This window comes from Canis lupus, chromosome 27, assembly GCF_048164855.1.
Source record: "Canis lupus baileyi chromosome 27, mCanLup2.hap1, whole genome shotgun sequence".
NCBI classification, from domain to species: domain Eukaryota; kingdom Metazoa; phylum Chordata; class Mammalia; order Carnivora; family Canidae; genus Canis; species Canis lupus.
The window spans coordinates 15,501,959-15,522,827 of NC_132864.1; the positions used below are offsets into that span (position 1 = coordinate 15,501,959).

A 20,869-nucleotide genomic window follows, 5' to 3' on the forward strand; every position below is an offset into this window, starting at 1 on the left:
AGGCTCTCTGCATGGTGCCTGCTTCTCTCTCTGCCTGTGTCTCTGCCTCTCTCTCTGTGTGTGTGTCTCTATGAATAAATAAAGTCTTTTTAAAAAATAAAATAAAATAAAATTTTCTAATAGCCACGTTAAGAAAAAAAAAAAACAGAATTAGGGGCTCCTGGGTTGCCTTTAGCTCAGGTCATTATCCCAGGGTCCTGGGATTGAGTCCTACATCAGGCTTCCTGTGGGGGAGCCTGCTTCTCCCTCTGCCTATGTCTGTGTCTCATGAATGAATGAATAAAATCTTTTTAAAAATACATGAAATTAATTGTAATAATATATTTAGCCTAATGTAACCATTTCAGTGTGTGATCAATATAAAAACTTTATTAATGAGACTTTAATTTTTTTTTATTAAGCCTTCAAAATCCAGTGTGTATTTTAACCTGTACAGCACATCTCAATTCAGACTAGTCACATTTCAAGTGCTCAGGAGCCACATGTGGTCAGTGACTACTGTGCTGGACAGTGCAAGTCTAGGTCCTCAACTCTAGAATCCAACAATCCTGAGAGTTCGAGCCCTGACTCTGCTACTTATTGGCTGTGTGACTTGGAGCAAGTCACTCAACATCGCTGAGACTTGTTTCCTCCTGTGTGAAGTAGGAATAATGATAGAACCCACTAGTAGGGTTGTTGACAGGGCTTACTAAGATGCTGCATAGGAAGATGCCCCCAGGGAAGTGGGTGGGGTCAAAATGCCACTTGTTTGGATTGAGTCCTGGGTTCACCATGTCTCCCATCCAGCACCCCTTCCCCCACTCACCACCATCTCTGCCCCAGGTCCCGAATGCGCCGGGAGATGTTGGTGGAGGGGACCCAAGATGAACCAGACATTGACCCCAGCGGGGGTCCTGGCGTCTTGCCACCAGGCCACTCCCACCCAGACCCTACCCCACAGAGCCCCAATTCTGAGGCTGAGGACCAGAAGCCTACTGTGAAGGAACTGGAGCTTCAGGAAGGCTCCGAGGAGAGCATCACATCCCCAACCACCCAGGACAAGGCCCAGGTGAGGATCAAGCAGGAACATACTGAGGAGGATGCAGAAGAAGAAGCGGGCAACCAGCTCCAGGACTCAGGGGAGCCAGACAAAGGCCAAGGTTCCCCCAAAGAGGCACATCCTGACCGTCCGGGTAATGACCAACTCCCTAAAGTGGTCCCAGGGCTCCTCCTTCCAGGTGGGACCTCTCCAGACTGCCCCTCACTACAGCTCCCCCAGGAGAGTGAGGGCGGGGAGCGACTCCACCCAGACCCTCTAAGTTTTAAGTCTGTCTCAGAATCCTCGCGCTGTAGCCTGGAAGTGTCCCTGAACTCCCCCTCGGCTGCCTCCTCCCCAGGCCTCATGATGTCTGTGTCACCTGTCCCCTCCTCCTCAGCCCCCATCTCCCCGTCCCCACCCGGCGCCCCTCCTGCCAAAGTGCCGAGTGCCAGCCCCACCACCGACACAGCTGGGGCTTTGCACCCCAGTGCCAAGGTGAACTCCAACCTGCAGCGGCGACATGAGAAGATGGCCAACCTGAACAGCATCATCTACCGGCTGGAGAGGGCTGCCAACCGGGAGGAGGCCCTGGAGTGGGAGTTCTGAAGGCAGGGGCACGAGGGCAAGGGGCATACCAGGTGGCCAGCTCCCCCTCTCCCACTCACTCTCGCAAACAGACGGGGTGGGGGAAGGAAGGAACTCAACCATCAACATGCAGACAGCAGTGTTATGCAGTTTACGTTTTTTGTTGTAATCCTAGTTCTATGACGTTGTGAGTGAACAGGTGGGGCAAGTGCCACTGCCTCCTCTTTTTGGCACCCCCTACCCCACAGAGCACCCTCTTCTCCACCCTGGCCTCTCTGCAGGAGGCAGAAGCGATGTGGCACCACATTTTCACCTGGAAACTCCAAACTCTTTTAGAAAAATAAATATTTATAGACCTCTTTTAGATATTTTAATAAAGGATCCTTTGGAATTTATTCCCAGCCAATGCTGTTTTGATATTACAGAGAGTTATAAAATCAGGATGCTGTCACAACTGTTGCGAAGTATACACTGAAGTTGTGTCGTTCTTGCCACTAGATGAGATTAAAAGAAGACAATTGTTCAAAGCCATCACAAAACACTATAAGACTGACCAAAATTTAGATAACCCTTGAACTACAGTTTTTTTTTTTTCCATATCTGTCTGTGAGACACAGCACATTGCTACTGCCCTTCCAGAAACCGTGCTGAAAAGAGAAAGTCCAAAAGACTCTAAATGAAAACCTCGATGCCGTTGAGGATGTGTTTCATTCTGGTGGTCTGTTTTGCAACCTTGATAACACAGAACGTCCCGTGCCATTGTAAATGTTGTAGAGATGTGGGCTGTAGCCGACCATCCTACCCGAGATGTGACATGGTACAAAACAAACTGCTTCCACTCCCTCTAGTCAGAAACCTGTGGGCCACGGACGTTGGACACACAGCCTGTCCATCTGTAGACAAGATGTGTTTCTGGATCTTCTGGGAAGCCAGGCAAGGGGTCAGGTGATTGGAGGGCAGCACTTGAGCCAGGGTGACCCCGATCCCCAACCTGAATCGTGGCCACCGCACAGGAAGTTTCCCCACTGGCTTTCCAGAGCAGGATTACAGCCACCATCTTCCCCTCCCTATGTTTTAAGAAAATAACAGCTTTGGTCATCCCATGAGCACCTGGCACCAAAAAGTAGATTCCTCCAACTAGTGACCCCAACTACCCTTCTTGCCATCTCCTTTCTCAAGTTGACACAGGTGCTATTTCTGGAAGGCACCTGCAACTCCCAAGTCCACACAGAACAAAGAGAAAATGCTGAGTTCACCGCAGCAGGACCACTGTATCCCAGTCTCTAAATCTACCCTCCTGCCTTCCAACACACAACCTTTTGGGAAGCAAAGACTCAATCCCCCCAACTCAGAGAAGCCCTTCTTCTAGAATCTTCGTTGTCAGGGTTTCTGGTGGGAGAGTTCCCAGTTTGGACGGAACAGCCACCATGTTGGTTTTTGACTCTCTTTCCTGTTATTTCTTTTTCCTTTTTCAAACTCTCTGCGGGAAGGCTGAATTGGTGACTCCCCAGCTGAATCCGGAATGACAATGAAAATAGGGCCATAATCAGTGCCAATCCAGTGCCAGGGGGAGATGGCTGATGGGTTTCAAGGATGCAGCAAGCATTTTGAAACCAGGCCAGCAAAATCCAGTGACCAGAAGGGGACAGTTGAGAGCTGTTCCAGAAATCTCAACTCTCATGCACCCAGGCCAGGCTGCAGTCTCCACAATCCATGAAGAACAACACAAACCTTGCAGGAAAACATCCTTTTCCATACATCCAGGCTATGCATTGAAGAGTTTTCCACTGTATACATTTTTATCCAGATGAAGGTATTTTTATATTTTGACAATAGGAAACAGTGACCAATTTTCAGAGTAATCAAATCTGGAACAAATGAAACATCTTTTAGCCACCACCGCCCTATTGCAATTAAGACAACTGTGAGGGAATACACCACTTTCTACTGTTGAAACCCCCACAACACTGAAATCCAGGCTCACCCGCAGACTACAAATCTTAGAGGACTAAATCTGGCTTTTGTGTGACGGGATTTGATTAAGCACTTAGTATATAGTCTTTTGAACATGGAAATCCTGTTGTACTTAAAGCTAGCAGACCCATGAACAACTTTGTCAGGTTCACGTCCTGTAACGGTAAAAGCAAAACAAAAATCCACAAAATCATTTCTATGAGAGATTGATGAACTTTGTTTAAAATTTTAAAAAGAACACGTTCTGTAAACGCGTCGCTCAATACAGAATTGTATAATAATGTCTAGGTGTCCTGCTTGCTTTGTTCTGGAGCTGGGGATGTCAATTAGGGGTCCAATCTGGCCCTCAGAGATGTTTTACAAAACATTTTTTTGAAAACCTGGCTTTTAAATTAGTTTGCCACCATTAAAATATGGGGGCACATCACATAAAAATCGCAATTACCAGTTTCTCTTAAAAACTATAAGATCGGGGGGATCCCTGGGTGGCTCAGCGGTTTAACATCTGCCTTTGGCCCAGGGCATGATTCTGGAGTCCCAGGATCAAGTCCCACATCGGGCTTCCTGCATGGAGCCTGCTTCTCCCTCTGCCTGTGTCTCTGCCTCTCTCTCTCTCTCTCTCTCTCTATCTCTCTGGTCTCTCATGAATAAAGAAATAAAATCTTTTAAAAAATGAATAAAAAAAACACATAAGATCTGGCCACACTGGGCCCACGTTCCAATGTGACAGCAGCTCCCCCCTTGAGACAGGACACTTGGCTGTGATCACCCTCAGTCCTCACCTGTGCCACCTGCCTAGGTCCTATGACATCTGTTAGCAATTGTGCTGTGGGCTCCAGCAAAAGAAAATGGAAGGATTGGAATCCATTTTTTGGAATCCAGAGCAAGTTAAGCTCTGGGGCTGAGATCATGCCCTGCCCACACCTCAGTGGCGTGAGGAACAGGTGTCCTCAGCCTCCTGATAAGAAAATGCTGGGATACCTGGGTGGCGTGGAGGTTGGGCGTCTGCCTTCCACTCAGGGCGTGATCCTAGAGTTCTGGGATCGAGTCCTGCATTGAGCCTCCCTGCATGGAGCCTGCTTCTCCCTCTGCCTATGTCTCTGCCTCTCTCTGTGTGTCTCTAATGAATAAATAAATAAAATCTGGAAAAAAAGAAGAAGAAGAAAGGAAAATGCTAAGAGGGGCTTCCTAGTAACCAACAGAGCATTCATTGCCTCTTCCCATGCTGTTTAACCCAGGCCTTGGTTTTCCCCGTCTGAGAAATAGGGGTCTCACAGCAGCCAGCTCAGGTGAATGAGGAATCGTCATGCACATAAAATACGTAAGACAGTGTGTGGCACATCACGACTCTACATTACTTATTGTTATCATGAGCAGGGCTTGGGTTCTTCCAAGCTGTGATGGTGAGTCTGTGCTTCAAGCTGTTGGAGGGTTTTTTCCCTGACCAATAATGTCTGGAAAGTCCCTGGGGTGGCATTACTCATCCATGAGCCAAGGCCACATGCTATCCCAAGACAGACCTTTTCTCTCTGCCGGGAAACCTTCTGCATGTCCTTAAAGTGGGAATTAAGGAATTAATTAAATTCATTGGAATAACTAATTACTCCAAAGCCGGCAGGTTGGCCCCTTGGGGTGCCTGATTACTCCATCGGTGCAGGGAGGGGGACGTCCAGGAGGCCAAGGTCAAAATGGTCCCGTAGAGATCCTGAGCTAGCCCTTAGGGGTTCGCTCAGAGTTGGAGAGGAGAAGAAGGAGAGTCAAGAGCTTAAGGTGAGGGGCCAGAGCACCTGGTTTCAACCCTGGCTCCACTTGGAGCCATAGCACCTTGGGTAAAAGCCTGTACTGCTCTGTGCCGCCTCACTTTTCCAAGCTGTGTGGACGAGGTAGGGATGGCACCTTCCCTTAAGGCGGTTTTAAGGACTCAAATGAAGCAGAGCCAAGGACTGACCCTTTGGGCCCTCAGTTCACAGCTCTGGAAAAACAGAAGGCAGAAACCCCTGCGATATGGCTCCCTGGTGTAAGTGGGGCAGGAGTAGGGAAGCCACATCGAACACACAGACAAGCCACCTGAGAACCTGCGGAAACAGGTGCCCCCAGCCTCCGGGAAATAAAGCTCCATCCTGGACCATCGTCTTTGTGTTGACATTGTCTGCAGTTGCTGCTCATCTGGAGTGGAAAATGCGGTAAAAACACAGAAATGTGGAATTCTGAACTAGGGAGCACAGGCGAGTGGGGAATGGTGAGACCAGAAAGGAACGAGAAGGCAGGGAAGAACTTGGAGGAGGGTGAGAGGTAGTAATTTTCAATCGGGGGAGAGCAGAGAGTTGAGTTGGGGGAAATTTGGTGACTGTCCAGGTAATAAGTATTTATTGAGTGCCTACATGTGCTCAGTGACTCAGTGGCAGGAACATGGGAAACCATGAGAGTATAAGTAGTGGAGTCCAGGAAGGCTTCCTGGAGGAAAGGACATTGCAGCTGACACCTGAAATACTGTAGGAGCTAGGGAGAAGCAGGGACAAGAACATGGGGAAACAGGTCCAAAGAAGGCTGGAATTTGAGGTGGGAGTGGAAGGAAGTAGAAGGATGAGGGTCAGATGCTGAAGCCCGTTGGGACATGGTGGGAAATAGGCTTTTCTCCTGAGGGTACTGGAAGCCATAGAGGGTGTGAGAGGGAGTTGCTATGGTCAAACTTGCACCTTAGGAGGTTAAGAGGTTCCATCTGCCTGGAGAGATGCAAGCCAGAGGGGAGCAGCAGGGCCCACCCCCACCGTAGGCCCTGACCTTCAGGCCTCGATGGTCCTTGCTTCCTACCCCTGCCCTCCTTTGGCTCCTAGTTAAGCTCCTGCATTGGGCCAGTAGCCCTACCTCCCATCACCTACTGGTGAGTGAAAAAAAACAGACCTCACCTGGCTGATTGGCCAGGGCTTGCCAGGGTGGCTATTCTCTTTTTTTTTTTTTTTTAAGATTTTATTTATTTATTCATGAGAGACACAGAGAAAGAGAGAGGCAGAGAGAGAAGCAGGCTCCATGCAGGAAGCCCGTCGTCGTGGGACCCAATCCCAGGATCACACCCTGGGCTGCAGGCGGCGCCAAACCGGTGCGCCACCGGGGCTGCCCCCAGGGAGGCTATTCTTGAGATCATTCTAAAGGCCAGGCTCTCCATAGCTAAGGGCACAGGGTGTATGTTGCTCTAGGATCTGGTCTGCCCTTGCAGGCACCCTGGAGGCTGAAGTCACTCCTGCAAACTCAAGAGCAGTAGGGATGGAGCAGGGACACCACCTTGAGTGACCTTAGTCAAGGTGACTCCTCACCCCCAAGTCCGTTTCTCCATCTGCCACAATGAAGGGGTAAGTCTTGGTCTCATGACCTTCTCCAGCCCTCCAGGGTGTAGTTGTTAAAAGCACTGGCCTGGGTTTGACTCTCCACTATCAGGCAATCTAGAGTCCTTACATGAGATTCAGTTTCCTTACCTGTAAAATGGACAAGATCATAATAGTATCTACCTGTGTTGTTGTCTCCTAACACCTAACAAATAACGCCAAAACCTAGTGGTTTAAAAGGGTAAACATTTACCTCTCAATTTCTTGGGCCAGGAATTTGGGAGTGGTGTAACTGGGTGGTCCTGGCTCCTGGATCCCTCACGAGGGTTACCATTGAGCCGCCAGCTGGGCTGCAGTCTTCTGAAGGCTGTTCTGGGTCTGGAAAATCTGCCTCCAAAATGGTGCACTCCCATGAGACTGTTGAGCTGGTACTGGCTTGTTGGCTGAGGGTTTCAGTTCCTCTGGAAGGGCTGCTCCAGCATCCCCACAACAGGGCAGCCAACAGTGAGCAAGGCAGAGGCTGCGCGGTCTTCTGGGACCCAGATTTGGAAGCCTCACTGTCACTCCCACTGTATTTTCTTGGCCACGCAGTTCTGCCGTGATTCAGGGTGGGAGGGGATAGCCCAAAGGCAGGGACACCAGGAGGCAAGGATCATCAGGGCCCCTCATGGGGGCTGGCTAGCACACTGCCTTAGAAGTCTCTTTGAAGATTAAATGAGCATTTCCTAAGCTGTGGCCGTAAAATCCCTGTTACCTACTGACCCAGACTTCCGGGAGCCAGAACCCAGGAATCTGCATTTTTAAGCCACACCTCCGCCCCTCTCCAAGTGACCAGACATCATAGGTGTCAGTAAATGGGAGGCAGTCCTAATTTCATTTTGTTTTGTTGGCCCCAGTGGGTGGGCCAGGCCCCCCAGAAGGATGCTGGTGGAACAGAAGAGCACAGGCACGCAGAACAAACATTCCCTGGGTGTCTTGGCATAGTCGGGAACGGCTGGGTTGAGAGAAATTTTGATTCACTTAAAGATGTGTGGACAGTTCATTGGGAAGATCCAGAGGTGATCCGTGAAATCCAAAGGCAGGAGGGTTCAGCCGGACATTGGGGCACCAGTCTCTCTCACAGGCAGCCCTCACACCTGAGTCTGCTCCTTCCAAATCCAACTTCTCGGGACACTGCCTGGCTCAGCTTGTGTCTGAGGACCAACACCTGCCAGGCAACCAGTCAGGAGGGAAGAATCCAGTGAGCTCAGAGGGGAGGGGAGGCAGTGATTGGCGTCTCAGTGCTAAGCCCTGGGGGATGCACCTGAGGCGGACCTGGTACCCACAAGGAGGAGCAATTTTAGAAATTGGGACAAGGAGCAGAAACTTTTCCATAACCAAGTTTGTGTAAGGTCAGGTAAGGTATCTGGGGAGGAGTTGGGGGGTGTGGATAGTTGAGACAAAAGAGCCCCACTTAGAACATAGAAGGTGCAGTGCTATTCTTTCAGTATTTTTTTTTTCGCTCCCAAGAGATGGAAGTCTTCCAAGGAAAGGATGTCCCAGGGAATACCATCCAGCACTAACCTTCTCCCCACTGAGCTGACAAGAGCTCTACATTTGGTACCCTAGGGCCATGCTCCTTAGAGGGAACAGCTACAAATCACTTGAACTTACCCGTTAGGAAGCCTCTGGCTGCAAATAACAAAAACATCCCTCTCAAAGTTTTATTAAGATTTTATTTACTTATTCATGAGAGACACAAAGAGAGACAGGGACATAGACAAAGGGAGGAGAAGCAGGCTCCCTGTAGGAGCCCAATGTGGGACTTGATCCCAGAACTCCGGGATCATGCCCTGGGCCTAAAGCAGATGCTCAACTGCTGAGCCACCGAGGCGTCCCCCTCTCTAAGCTTTAAACAAAGACATTTATTACTTCAAATAACAAGATATCCTTAGATTCATCAGCTCAAGGATATCTTTAAGTGTGTGCAAAACCCAGCAGGGCATATTTTCCTTAGCGCAGCCTACTTCATGATCACAAAATGGCTGCTGCAGCTCTAGGCATCAGACATAACTTACCACCAGAGAACAATGAAGAGCTCCTCATTGTGTCTCTTTTTATTTATTTTTTATTTTTTTAAAGATTTTATTTATTTATTCATGAGAGACACAGAGAGAGAGGCAGAGACACAGGCAGAGGGAGAAGCAGGCTCCATGCAAGGAGCCCGATGTGGGACTCAATCCCGGGTCTCCAGGATCACACCCTGGACTGAAGGCGGCGCTAAACCACTGAGCCACCCAGGCTGCCCTGTGTCTCTTTTTAGAATCAAGAAGAAGACCCTTATACTCACATCTCTTTGGCTGAAATTCAGCCACACAGCCATTCTTTAGGAGCTAAAGTTTAGCTGATCCCTGAAAGTCAAATGGGAGCAGCACAACTAACCATTTAGGGGAGATGGATGTGGGCAACCATGGGCACAGCCCATAGTTTCTGGCCTGGTGGCCCTCCTTGAGGTTCTCACCCCTACCCCAAGTTGCTTCTCAGAATATCCCTCTGAATATATACAATATCCCCCAAAGAGTGTTTGGGTAAGGACAACTTCCCCTACTTTGTCATGCTTCTGGGATGTTTTAGTCATTGTTAGACACGTGCCCCTAACATCCCCCTTCAGTCAAAAGGAAACACTGACATATTATTAGCAGGTAGGTGCACAGCACTTGGGTACTGACCAACTTGTCTCCCCTCCCCCTTTCAGATGTTGCAAGGAAACAGTCCAACCCTAAAAAGCCTGGCAGGCCACAGCACCCTTCGTGACCCTCCCTCTTGAGGCTGTCTCTCCTGCTACTTCCCCCATCCTATACCCCAGACCCTGCGGAGGTTGTGGTCACAAATACCACAGGGAGCACCCTGATTCAGTCCGTGTGGGGAACCACTTCCCCAGCTCCCATGTCAGCAATGGTCCCAGGAGGGGTAGGAGTCATTACTCAGCACACACTGGCTGCTCACAGCAGCATGATTCCCTGACCTTGGTATTTTTCATTTCTTATTCTTGAACTTGATTCTGCGGACTGAGGACTGTAGGTTGCTCCTCCTAAACCACCTTATCCTGAATGTGCACAATTTTTCCAGACTGGCAAGGGAGACATGTGACTCAAGTTCTGAATCTACGTTAGGAGGAACTCGGGCCTAGTCCATCATGTTGGGTGACCTTGGGCCAGCCCCTTCCCATCTGCGAATCCCCCATTAGCCCAGCAAACAGGCTCCATGAGTCTAAGATACACAGCATGAGCATCACCACCATCCACCCTATGCTCATGGCAGACATCGCTAAACAGTTATCGGTTCTTTCCCTCTGAACCAGCACTAATGCTAGAATGCTCCTCACTCCAGGGCCCCAGGCAGCCACCATAAACTGATCTGTGAAAAGAGGCAGGTTAAACTCTTCTGTTTGCTATCGCCGACATTCCTCCCAACTGTCAGGCCTTCAGCCCACAGTTAACTTTTAAATCCTCACTTTCCACAGGACGCCTGGGTGGCTCAGTGGTTGAGCATCTGCCTTTGGCTCAGGGTGTGATCCCAGGGTCCTGGGATCAAGTCCCACATCGGCTTCCCTACAGGGAGCCTGCTTCTCCCTCTGCCTGTGTCTCTGCCTCTCTCATGAATAAATAAAATTTTTTTTAAGATTTTATTTATTTAAAAAAATTAAAAATAATAAAAAATTAAAAAAATTTAAAAATTAAAAAAAAAATAATTAAAAAAAAGATTTTATTTATTTATTCGTGACAGAGAGAGAGAGAGAGAGAGAGAGAGAGAGGCAGAGACACAGGCAGAGGGAGAAGTAGGCTCCACGCGGGGAGCCCGACGTGGGACTCGATCCTGGGTCTCCAGGATCAGGCCCTGGGCCGAAGGCAGTGCTAAACCGCTGAGCCACCGGGGCTGCCCCGAATAAAACCTTTAAAAAAAGCAATCAGGGACACCTGGGTGACTTATCGGTTTGGCGCCTGCCTTCGGCCCAGGGCATGATCCTGGAGACCCAGGATCGAGTCCCACGTCGGGCTCCCCGCGTGGAGCCTACTTCTCCCTCTGCCTGTGTCTCTGCCTTTCTCTCTGTGTCTCTGATGAATAAATGGGTAAAATCTTTAAAATAAAAAATCAATCAATCAATCCTCACTTTCCCCCTGCCTCCTCTCACTTCTGAAAGGGAACTTTGCAACTCCATACCCTCCTCCCCCTTATCCTTCTGGAAGGCTCTGCCCTTCTTCCATAGGATTCTAGAGGCTCAGCTGTGTGAACTTAGATTTCTTAACATGAATCTCATTCCTTCGTCTGTAAAATGGAGCTGGCATCTGCCATGAGGTTGAGATGTGGTTGGCAGAGCATCAACCATGGGCACCCAATACACCAGTCACTTCTCCTGTAGGGCCTGCCCTGCTAGACAAATCCATGAAGGATTCTGATGGAGGAAGAAATGACACAATCAGTCATAACTTGATAAATCTTTTATTTTCACCTTTATATTTCCCTCCCAGGCTGCCTGATGTCTCTGTCCCCACCCAACTCTGGAGGCAGCCTGACCCCATCTTGTGCTTTTTATCGGGGGGGTGGGTGGAGAAGGGGGGCCAGGAGTAGGCACTGTACCTTTATAGAGCTTGTAAACCTGCACCAGAATAGGGGCCAAACCCTCATCCCACCAGCTGGGTCTGGCCAGGAGATGGGCTCTGGGCAGCTCCTAACCTCCCTGGAGACCCGGAGCCTATGGACAAGAGCAGCCATCCCCACCCCCTCCACTGAGGACCTGGAAAGGAGGGGGATGGGAAGCGTACAAAGACTCCCAGAGGCACCTGTCAGGAGAATAGGACTTGCTGGGGAGAAGGTGGAGAACCAGGTGAGATTCTTGAGGTGCCTTTGGCTCCTGGCCTTCTCCTTGGGGGCAGTTCCAACTGCCCCCAAAACCTTCAGCCAAGCCCTCCCACCAGCTAACAAGAAACAAAAGCAGTGAAAACACCAAGCTCTGTTGCTAGCGGGGATAAAATACCCTAAGTATTAAAAATTAAATTAAAACTGAAGCCCCAGTCAACTGAGCCAGCAGTGAGCTGGTGATTGTAGACACAGACACCCCCCATTCTTCCCCAAGCTCCAGGGCCTCCAAAAACAGCAGGAAGGGGCCTCAGGGCCAAGTCTGACTGTCACCGAGAGGGACCCTCTGGGGAAATACAGTTTGGGGCGTACGTGTCCTCAGGTGATCCCCAGTGTGGGGCACTGAGGACTGTAAACATAACCCAGCTTGTGGGCCAGGGGTGCCCCAGCCCCACCCCCGAGATTCTCCCTGGATGAAGAATGGCCACTGTGGTAAGTACAGTAAAACAGCAGGCGATCTCGAAGCAAAATAAGACCTGGTCTCCCCATCAGAGCATCAGGAGCAGAGGTGGGCTGAGACAGTGACAGAGTGAGAGGGTTCCAGAAGCCAAACACACAGCTTGGCAGCTGTTTCTCTGTAGTACCAGATCAGCACCCAGACCCTTTCTGGGTGGTGAGTCGCTCACGGCCACCCATCCCTGGGGAGCCTGCTGGAAAGTCAGCTCAGGCCACGGCTGCCCAGCTCAGGACTGGACAAGATCAGGCCGGCTCCTGAGAGGCTCCACCCTAGGCTGGGGCAGAAGACCCGCTCCAGGAGGAGGAGGCTAAATATGTGGCGGTTAGAGAGTGTCAGGAGGGCACGTGAGAACCCCGAAAGGGACAAAGACATGGCCCAAACTGGAGGGCCACTGCTGCACCGCCTCAAGGCCTGGCTGAGGCCCAGGGCAAAGTCCTGCCTCAGCCCCACTCCAAGCCAAGAGCCCTTGGAACCAGGCAATCTCACCACACCGGTCAGGCATTAAAATCTGCGCCCGTGCCACTTTCTGCACCTGCTTCTGGCGCCAGGCAGGACACCTGGAGCCAGGCCCTGGAGCAAAAGGAGGTCAAACCCGGGTGTGGTGTGACAGGGCCAAGGCTTCTCTCTGACCAGGTCCAGGTCCAGTCCAGGCCGCCAGGACCGGGGCTCCCCCAGCACTGCCTTTTAGGTCACAGAGTCTCACGAGGTCCCGGTCACCCCAGCAGGGCCTATTACCAGCAACAGGCCTTTGCCAGGTGACTCTGGCGGGGCCTGGGGCGGGAGTGCCCTGGACACCAGGCCTCGGGCAAACGGAGCCCCTGGGTGCTCCTTAGGATCAGGCATGCGGCCCCCTGCGGATCCCACAGTCCTGAAGCACCCCTCGGCACCCGGCATCGTCCCTTGAGCAGGGTTCCTCAGGACCGGGCCCCCCTGGCCTCCCAGGGCAGGGCCTGTCAGCACGAGGCCTGGGGCTGAGGTCCGTCCAAAAGCAGGAGCTCTCCGCCCGCGGGGACCTCAGGGCTGGGCCCGGCTCCTGAGCCACCGGCTCCTGAGCGCCCTCACCTCCTGCCCGTACTGCTGGTGGAGCCGGACAAAGGAGGCGGCGTGCAGAGGCCCGTTCGGTTCCGAGACCCGCCGCCGGGGGGGCAGGGGCGGCGGGGGGCCGGGCCTGGGGCGGGAGGCAGCGCCCGCGGGGCCGGGGCCGGGGGCGGGGCCGGGCGCGGGGCCGGGGGCGGGGCCGGGGCCGGGGCCGGGGCCGGGCGCGGGGGGCTCCGCGCTCCACACGGCGCAGGCGCAGCCGTTCTCCTTGGGCGCGAGCGCGGGGGCCCGGCGCGGCGGCGGCGCACAGTCCCCGGCCCGCACGGCCGCCAGCTGCTGCTCCAGCTCGCGCACCACGAGCCGCAGGTAGTCGAAGCTGGCCCGCGACAGCGCCTTCACCCAGCCCTCCATGGCAGCCTGGTTCTCGGCGGCCAGCACGTAGGTGCGCGCCCGGGCCCCCGCGAAGCGCACGGCGAAGGCGAACTCCTCGGCGGCCTCGACCAGCTCCACCGTGCAGCCCTCCAGGATGATGACGCCCACAGGCTCGCGGCTGGCCCGGTCCTCGAAGTAGAAGAGCATGTTGCCGCGCAGCACGAACCAGCGGCGGTGGTAGGCCGCGTGCCGGCCGCCTTTCTTGTACAGGAAGCCCGAGTTGTCCACTGGGGTGTCGCAGGTGGCGTAGAAGGCCAGGCTGCGCTCGTTCAGCTTCATGGCCGCGCCGCCGGGGCCTGTCCCCCACCCCGACCAGGACAGCGGTGACTCACTCGGCCGCCGCCACCGGGCGCCCCCGCCCCCCGAGCCTCGCCGTAACCTCCCTGCCACCCTCGGCCACCACAGCCCTCAACGCTCCTCTCGCACAGGTAGGGAAACTGAGGCTCCCGGAGCAGAAGCTCACACAGCCCTTCAGGGTCAGCCGGGGCCCCAACCCAGGTCTCACTGGCCCCAGGAGCCTCCCCGGAGTAAGGCCGAGCGTGACCACTGCGTGCCGAGCATTTTCTATATATTAACTCATTTAACCTCGCAGCAGACCTCAACTGGCAGGGCCTAGCACCACCCCATTTGACAGATGGGGTAACAAAGGACAGAGAGGCTAGTCCCTGGCAGAAGGTCACAAAGCAAGTCGGGCACAACTGAAATTCAAACCCAGGCCTCATTTCAGGCATGGATGCCTTCATCATCCCCAGAAACCAGACCAGCTCTCTTTTTGTGGTCCCTCCCAGGTCCCAGCTCTGCTTTTATAACTCAGCTTTGATTTGCCTATCCATGAAATGGGGATGTGAACAGAACTTATTTTGGAAGGCTGTGGGGACTTCATTGGTCAAACATTCATTAAGCACCTACGCGTACTAAGTACTGTTCCAGGCAGTGGGAATACAGCAGTAAACAAGACAGAGAGGGTCGCTGGCCTTGTGGTGCTGACGTGCTAGTGGCAGGTGAAGGGGGCAAACAATTAACAAACAGATAAAATATATCTGCCAGGTGGTCTGCAGTGCTGTAGAAGATATAATACAGGGAAGGGGCCGGGGGTATTAGGGACAAAAGGAGTGTTTGATTTTAATGGGAGTCAGGAAAGGGTGTACTACTGAGAAAGTAACATCTGCGCAGAGACCTGAAGGAGGTGAGGGAGGGAGCTCCAGGCACATACCAGAGGGGACAGCAAGTGCAAGGCCCTGAGATAGGAACCTGCTGCCCTGCTTGAGGACCAACCAGGAGGTTGGTGAGGCCGGAGCAGAGGGGGAAGGGAAAGAGAAGAAAAGACTGTTATGAAGTGACCCAGATAAAAGGCCCAGGGTTTGGCCCACACTTATAGGAAGGGGGTGGGGACAGCATCAGGTGCTCACTTAAAGCAGAGCAATCTAACTCTATACACTTGGCCCAGTGATTTTTATCTACCTTCCCTCAAGGAGAACGTGATGGGGGCAACATTGGCCAAACTAACTGGGAGGTGGAACATGGACCCCCAACTTAGCCATACCTCCCTTTAGAGTTCTTCATGGCCACTTTGTTCAGGCTTTACAGCCCCACTCTGCATAGGACAGTAGCTATATTTTTAAGAGGCAAAGGATGTAAAGTCCTTGGATTGCAGAAGGTACTCAATTAATGCTCATTCCCCAGCCAGGTGGTGCCTTCCACAGGGCCTGGAGGAATGACATATGGCTGGTGACTCTCCTGAGAGCATCTGCCAAGCCAGGCATCCTGACCCAGAGCAGAGGGGAACAACTGCTCCCTACTGAATCTACCTCATCTAACTTGCCTGAGCAGTCAAGGAAGGCTTCCTGGAAGAGGCAACATGAGCTATGATTTGGTAGCTGAAATCAGCCTGTCTTGACCTAGCAGTGGGGCCAACGTCAGAGAGAAGGCTCAGGGCTGAAGGCTCAGGGTGGTGGGTGTTTAATCCCTGCTCTGCCTACCTGAACTGAGTGACTTCAGACATAGGCTGCCCTGCTCTGAGCCTCAGTTTCTCTGTCTGCAAAACAGGACTCATGAGTTCCTACACCCCAACAACTGTATGTGGACCCTGGCTCCATTTCTCACAGGAACCACCCACCCTACTTGGCCCCATCTCCCTCCTACCTCTCAGGCCACTGCTTGCCTCCCTGCCCTCTGCCCAGTCTGCTGTCGGCTTGCTCTTCTCTGGGTTCAAATGTCAGCTCTGTGTAGTGTCCAGGTTGTGTGACCCCGGGCAAGATTTAAGCTTCTCTGGGCCTCTGTTTCCACATCTGTAAAATGGGATCATAACAGCACCTATGTCAGGGTGTTGTGATGATGACACAGTGACTCTATAGAAGGTGCTGAGCATCGTGCCAGGCACACGGTATACACTCAGCAGTGGTAGTATTGATACTCTTCTCGGCCTTGCCAGATGCTCCCCCTCAGCACTCTCTCAGCAAATGGCTCTGCCTTCTCCCCCCGCACCCCCCCTCACTCATCAAGCCCAGCTGATTCCTCCATCACCACCTCTTCCAAATCAGTGGCCTAATATCTCTGCCGTCTACCACCTCCCCATCCTAGGTCCCTATCGTTGCTCGCCTAGACAGCTGCAGTAGCCTCCTCAGACTCTCCCTGCCTCCCTCTTTGCCCCTTCCCTGTCCCTGAAGAGCCAAGCTCCCTCCTTGGCCCCTCCCCTGGCCCCACTACAATCCATTCCCCTCAGAGGGATCCTGTTAAGATAAGTCCAACCATACCCCTCCTCTACTATGAACCCTTCCATGACTCCCTACTTGTTCCAGCATTTAGTCTTCCCCACGGCCTCCAAGTGCCCTTCCCCTGTCTCTTTCCCCCTTGCTCATTCAGCTCCAGCCACCCTGGCCTCCTTGCTGTTCCTCAAACACACACACACCAGCCTTTGCCCTGGCTGTTCTGCCTGCCTGGAATGCCCTTCTTTCTTCACATCGCTGACTTCTCATCCTTCAGTTTCAGCTTAACCATCACCTCCTCAGGGAAGCAGTCCCTGACCACCCTGTATGCAAGAGATCCCCCACCCCAATCATTTTCCTACACCCCGATCTGAAATTACCTGGGTCATCTTTGCCTACTCTACAAGGGCAGGGTATTTTTGCCTGAATTCCAGGGCCTGGCATGTAGTTGGTGCTCAAATACCTGTAGAATGAATCAGAGAGTTATCTTCTGAAATCTCTCAACAGCCCCGTAAGAAGGGATCTATTCATAAACCAGCATTCACAGACTGGAAAATGGAGACAGAGAGGTTAAGTAACTTGCCCAAAGGCACAATGTTGTGCCCAGAGTCACATGCTCCAGGCAACCAGCACAAAGGGGCTGGTCTTGGGGTCTCCACCCCATTAAGGCCCAATGAAGAGCAATTTCCCTCATGCTCAGTAGCCCTCTTCCCCTACTGCCCAAATGGGGCCAGCTTAGCCCAAGTCACCATCCAGCACAGAACCCACTCTGCCCATGGCCCTTGCCTCCTCCCATCCAGCAAAAAAGGGGAGGGTAGGAAGCAGCAGGGGTGCGGGCTCCCGCCTCTGGGAGGGCCTGGTCACCCATTTATCTCCTCACACTCATGCTGTTTTCCAAGAAGTTCAGAGTCCACTGTGGGTACTGCCGTTGATTCAACAGCCTTTGACCAGGCAGGAAGCCGGAGGGAGCCTGGTCTCCCTCCAGTCCCAGGGCCAGGTTCTGCCCTCCACCTTAAGAATGTCACTTCACCTTTCCCAGCCTGTTTCCTCATCTGTCAGGTGGGCTGTGGAGTGGGTTCAGTGAGGAAAACCCACTGGCATATTATGGGAAAGGCACCAAAATCACTGCCACTGTGAGTCGGGGCGAGCCTCCTCTATAAAATGAGAATATTAATATCCGTTCCTCTGGGGCACCTGGGTGGCTCAGGCATCTGCCTTCAGCTCAGGTCATGATCCCAGGGTCCTGGATGGAGTCCTGCATGGGGCTCCCTGCCCCACGGGAAGCCTGCTTCTCCTTCTCCCTCTGCCTACCATTCCCCCTGCTTGTTCGTTCTCCCTCTCCCTCTCTCAAATAAATAAAATCTTTAAAAAAAAAAAATAAGATAAGTAACAAATATCTATCCCTCTAGAAGGGTTGAATAAATCCATTCTGCAAAATGTTTAGCAGGCAGTGAGCATTCAGGAAAGCAGCTGTCCAAAAGGCAAATAATTAGCTCAACCAGGTCTGACTGGTCAATTAGCTCAAGGTCTCCAGAGACACAGCTGGCCAGGAACCCAGGACTGGAGAAACTGAGGCACGGCATTTTGGCATTCAATTCAAGAAGCCAGACCGCAGGTGCTGAGACAATCCAGCTGCCACAGGTGTCCCCTAACAGTGGTCACCGGGGGCGGAGGGGGGTGGAGAATAGGGTGTGGCAGGTACAGGCGGAAAAACGTGCTGAGAACTCCCAGAGCGCCTCTGCAGCAGGGGCCATAGGGACTGCGGGACCCTCGCCCCAGGCAGAGGCTGGTTCCCCAGGTCTGGCACTGCTCCTAGCTGCCCTCCGCCCCTTTTTTGTGTCTGGCGTTTTCCTTAAAGGGCAGCCAGAGCCCCGGATGAGGTGCTCCACGGCAGAACGCAGGAGCCGGAGTTCGCGGGCGGCGGAGGTCCCTCGAGGGGGGCGTCGTGGGCCGAGCTCGGCCTGCAGCCGAGATCCCTAGCGCGTAAAGGACCAGTAGCGTGCGGTCGCAGACGAGCAGCTGTCTCCAGCAGAGGTCCCACAGCCCGGGACCCCGAGGCCCACGACGGCCCGAGCCCGGGCTCGCGTCTCCTAGCAGAGCCGCCCGCAGATTTCCCCCAAGCCCGCCAGGCCAGCCTTACCTCTCCGTGCAGCCTAGGGAGGCGCGGCGCCCGGGGCGGCCCGGCCATGGCCCGGCACCCACTAGGCGGCGGCGGCGGCGGAGTCGCTTTGTCTCCGGGGCGGCCCGGCCGGCGCAGCCGCGGGAGAGCTCAGCTCGGACGGAAGGAGGCGGGGGCAGCCGGACGGTCCACGACCCGCGGGCGGGCCCCTTTAACCCTCCCCAACCCACCCGCGCCGGGCCCGCCCCCGCGCTCGGCCCGCCCCCGGATTGGCCAGCCCCGACTCGGCACGCCCCCTGGGATCGACACGCCCCCGTTGGCCCGTCCCCGAAACCACTCTTAAAGGGACCGCGTCTAATTCCCCAATCCCCAGTGCCTTACTTAACCCAGGCAAGAGGCCTAGAGGCCGGAGACCCAACGCGCTACCAGTCGCTGCAGCCTTAGGCCTGGAGTGGGAAATGGGAAATCCTCCCTGACTAGCATTGCCAGATTTAGCAAATTTAACTCCTAGCTAAATCTGAAAAACAACTCTGCTGAAAATGTGTACTTTATTGGGAAAAAAATGAATGCAGCACATTGGGGGCGTTTTTGACAAAGTCAGTAGAGGACTGTATTATATGCACAGGGTGCCTGGCAACCCTACCCGCTGTCCCAGTGAAGAGCGAAAGTCCTGGAACTGGGGAGGTGTGGGTTCAGGTCCAACTGAGTCATTTGATCCCTGCAGGCCTTTGAGAAGTCACTTCTCTAGACCTCTGTTTCCTCACCTGGAAGATACAGTCATTGTAAATAACGTTCATGGCACACAGTAGGTGCTTTCAGCAAACAGGAACAGCTATTCTTCTTGCTCCACCCAAAATAACAGGGTTCTAACTCCCTGGACCTTTATTTATTTCCTGCTCTTGCTGCCACCCTCCAGAACTAGTCATCGTCCAGTCCTGGCCTGAAGATGAGAGGAACATGTAGATGTATTCATTCTACAGCCTCTTACTAAGCACCGGCTGTGTGCCAGTCACTGTTCCTGAATCAGTCAACAACTGGGTTCTGGAAGTGATTTCTGCTAGGAAGACAACCAGCCATGGCAATCGGGCAGAAAGAATGGGAGTGAGATTTTAGACAAGGTGGTCAGAAACAGTCTCTCTGAGAAGAAACCTGAATGAAGTGAGAGAGAGAGAGAGCTGTGTAGATATCCCAGAGAAGCTTGTCCCAGGCAGAGGAAACAGCAAGTGCAAAGGCCCTGAAATAGGACCATCCCAAGCATGTTTGAATAACAGGGAACAGGCCCAATGGAGCTGCAGCCAAGTGGGCAAGTGGAAGAATAGTAGGAAATGAGGTCAGAGAGTATTGGTAAAGCCAGGTTGTTTGGGGCCTTGTGGATCATAAGAAAGATTTCACCTTTACCGTTAGAAGAATGGGGAGCCATGAGAGGGTTTTGAGAAAATGAGAGGAACACCGTCTATCTTAGGTTCAACATGGTCTCTGGCTGCTATGAGGAGGTTGGACTATAGAGAGAAGAGTAGAAGCAGGAGACCAGGGAGGATGCTCTTATAGTAATCTAAGCAAGTGATGGTGGTGCCTAAGCCAAAAGCAAAGCAGAAGCCATGGGGGTGGAGAGGAGTGGTTGTATTCTAGAGCATGTCTGATAGTGAAGCAAGCACAGAGGAGAGTAGGGCCAAGACCCACAACATGGAGACAGATACCTAGTGGTATCTAATAGTGGCTGAGCCCCTGAATCTGCCTATACCTGATGCTAACATAATTCTTCAACCAAGAGAGGCTAGCTGGAATTTCCACAAATGTAGACACCAGATAAGGAAAATGCCAAGCACAAAAGCTTCTGGGTCTGATGTGGGGAAAATCTCCCCAGAGATCTATGAACCTTGACTCTCAGAACCCCTCATACTGCATTTGAGGTTTGGCATGGGTGAAAGAGGCAGAAATCAGAAAGCGTCCTGACATCCTTTAAAAAAAATTCCTTATTATTTATTTTAATTTTAATTGAGGTGAAATTCACATAACAAGAAATTAATCATTTTATTTATTTTTTTTGAATTTGGATATTCATATTGTGTTTAAGCAATCAACTATTTTTTTAAAATATTTTATTTATTTATTCATGAGAGAGAGAGAGAGAGAGAGGCAGAGACACAGGCAGAGGGAGAAGCAGGCTCCATTCAGGGAGCCTGACATGGGACCCGATCCCGGGTCTCCAGGATCGCGCGCTGCCCTGAAGGCGGCGCTAAACTACTGAGCCATCGGAACTGTCCTATTTATTTTTTAAATGTTTATTTTTTGAGTAATCTCTACACCCAATGTGGGGCTTGAACT

At 52.5% G+C, this 20,869-nt stretch overlaps 2 protein-coding genes across 21 annotated transcripts in view; one reads left to right on the top strand and one right to left on the bottom strand.

Moving 5' to 3' along the window:
- CUX2 (cut like homeobox 2) overlaps positions 1-3,860 on the top strand; it is a 282,802-nt gene extending 278,942 nt beyond the window's left edge. For 17 of the 18 annotated variants that reach the window (XM_072801903.1, XM_072801901.1, XM_072801904.1 and 14 more), the window contains one exon: positions 823-3,860. In XM_072801903.1, coding sequence (XP_072658004.1) covers positions 823-1,624 — 802 coding nt within the window. In that variant the 3' untranslated portion in view covers positions 1,625-3,860. The remainder of the gene's footprint in view (positions 1-822) is intronic. The other variant, XM_072801918.1, reaches the window with a different exon arrangement.
- On the bottom strand, positions 1,960-18,768 carry PHETA1 (PH domain containing endocytic trafficking adaptor 1). 3 transcript variants are annotated; one of them, XR_012018923.1, is made up of 5 exons: positions 18,566-18,768; positions 16,806-16,888; positions 15,863-16,008; positions 7,151-8,104; positions 1,960-3,471 (listed from the first exon to the last, which is right to left on the bottom strand). XR_012018923.1 is itself a non-coding variant. In XM_072801920.1 (4 exons), the coding sequence occupies exon 4, from the start codon at positions 13,997-13,999 to the stop codon at positions 13,265-13,267; it is 735 nt and encodes a 244-aa protein (XP_072658021.1). In that variant the 5' UTR covers positions 14,000-14,016; positions 15,863-16,008; positions 16,806-16,888; positions 18,566-18,756; the 3' UTR covers positions 11,345-13,264. The 3 variants fall into 3 exon arrangements, 2 of the variants coding, with proteins under 2 accessions (XP_072658021.1, XP_072658020.1); XM_072801920.1 differs by lacking the exons at positions 1,960-3,471; positions 7,151-8,104 and adding an exon at positions 11,345-14,016 and having other exon boundaries at positions 18,566-18,756; XM_072801919.1 differs by lacking the exons at positions 1,960-3,471; positions 7,151-8,104; positions 15,863-16,008 and adding an exon at positions 11,345-14,016.
- Positions 18,769-20,869: the final 2,101 nt, after the last annotated feature.

What these genes read in the sequence shown, in the direction of transcription:
- PHETA1 (XM_072801919.1), bottom strand. Translation starts at nt 16,869, where the DNA reads ATGCCAGGCCCTGGAATTCAGGCAAAAATACCCTGCCCTTGTAGAGTA. An exon ending in AGTAGGCAAAGATGACCCAG is followed by an intron (nt 14,017 to 16,805) that starts GTAATTTCAGAT and finishes GGTGGGGGACAG; the next exon opens with GCCCCGGCGGCGCGGCCATG.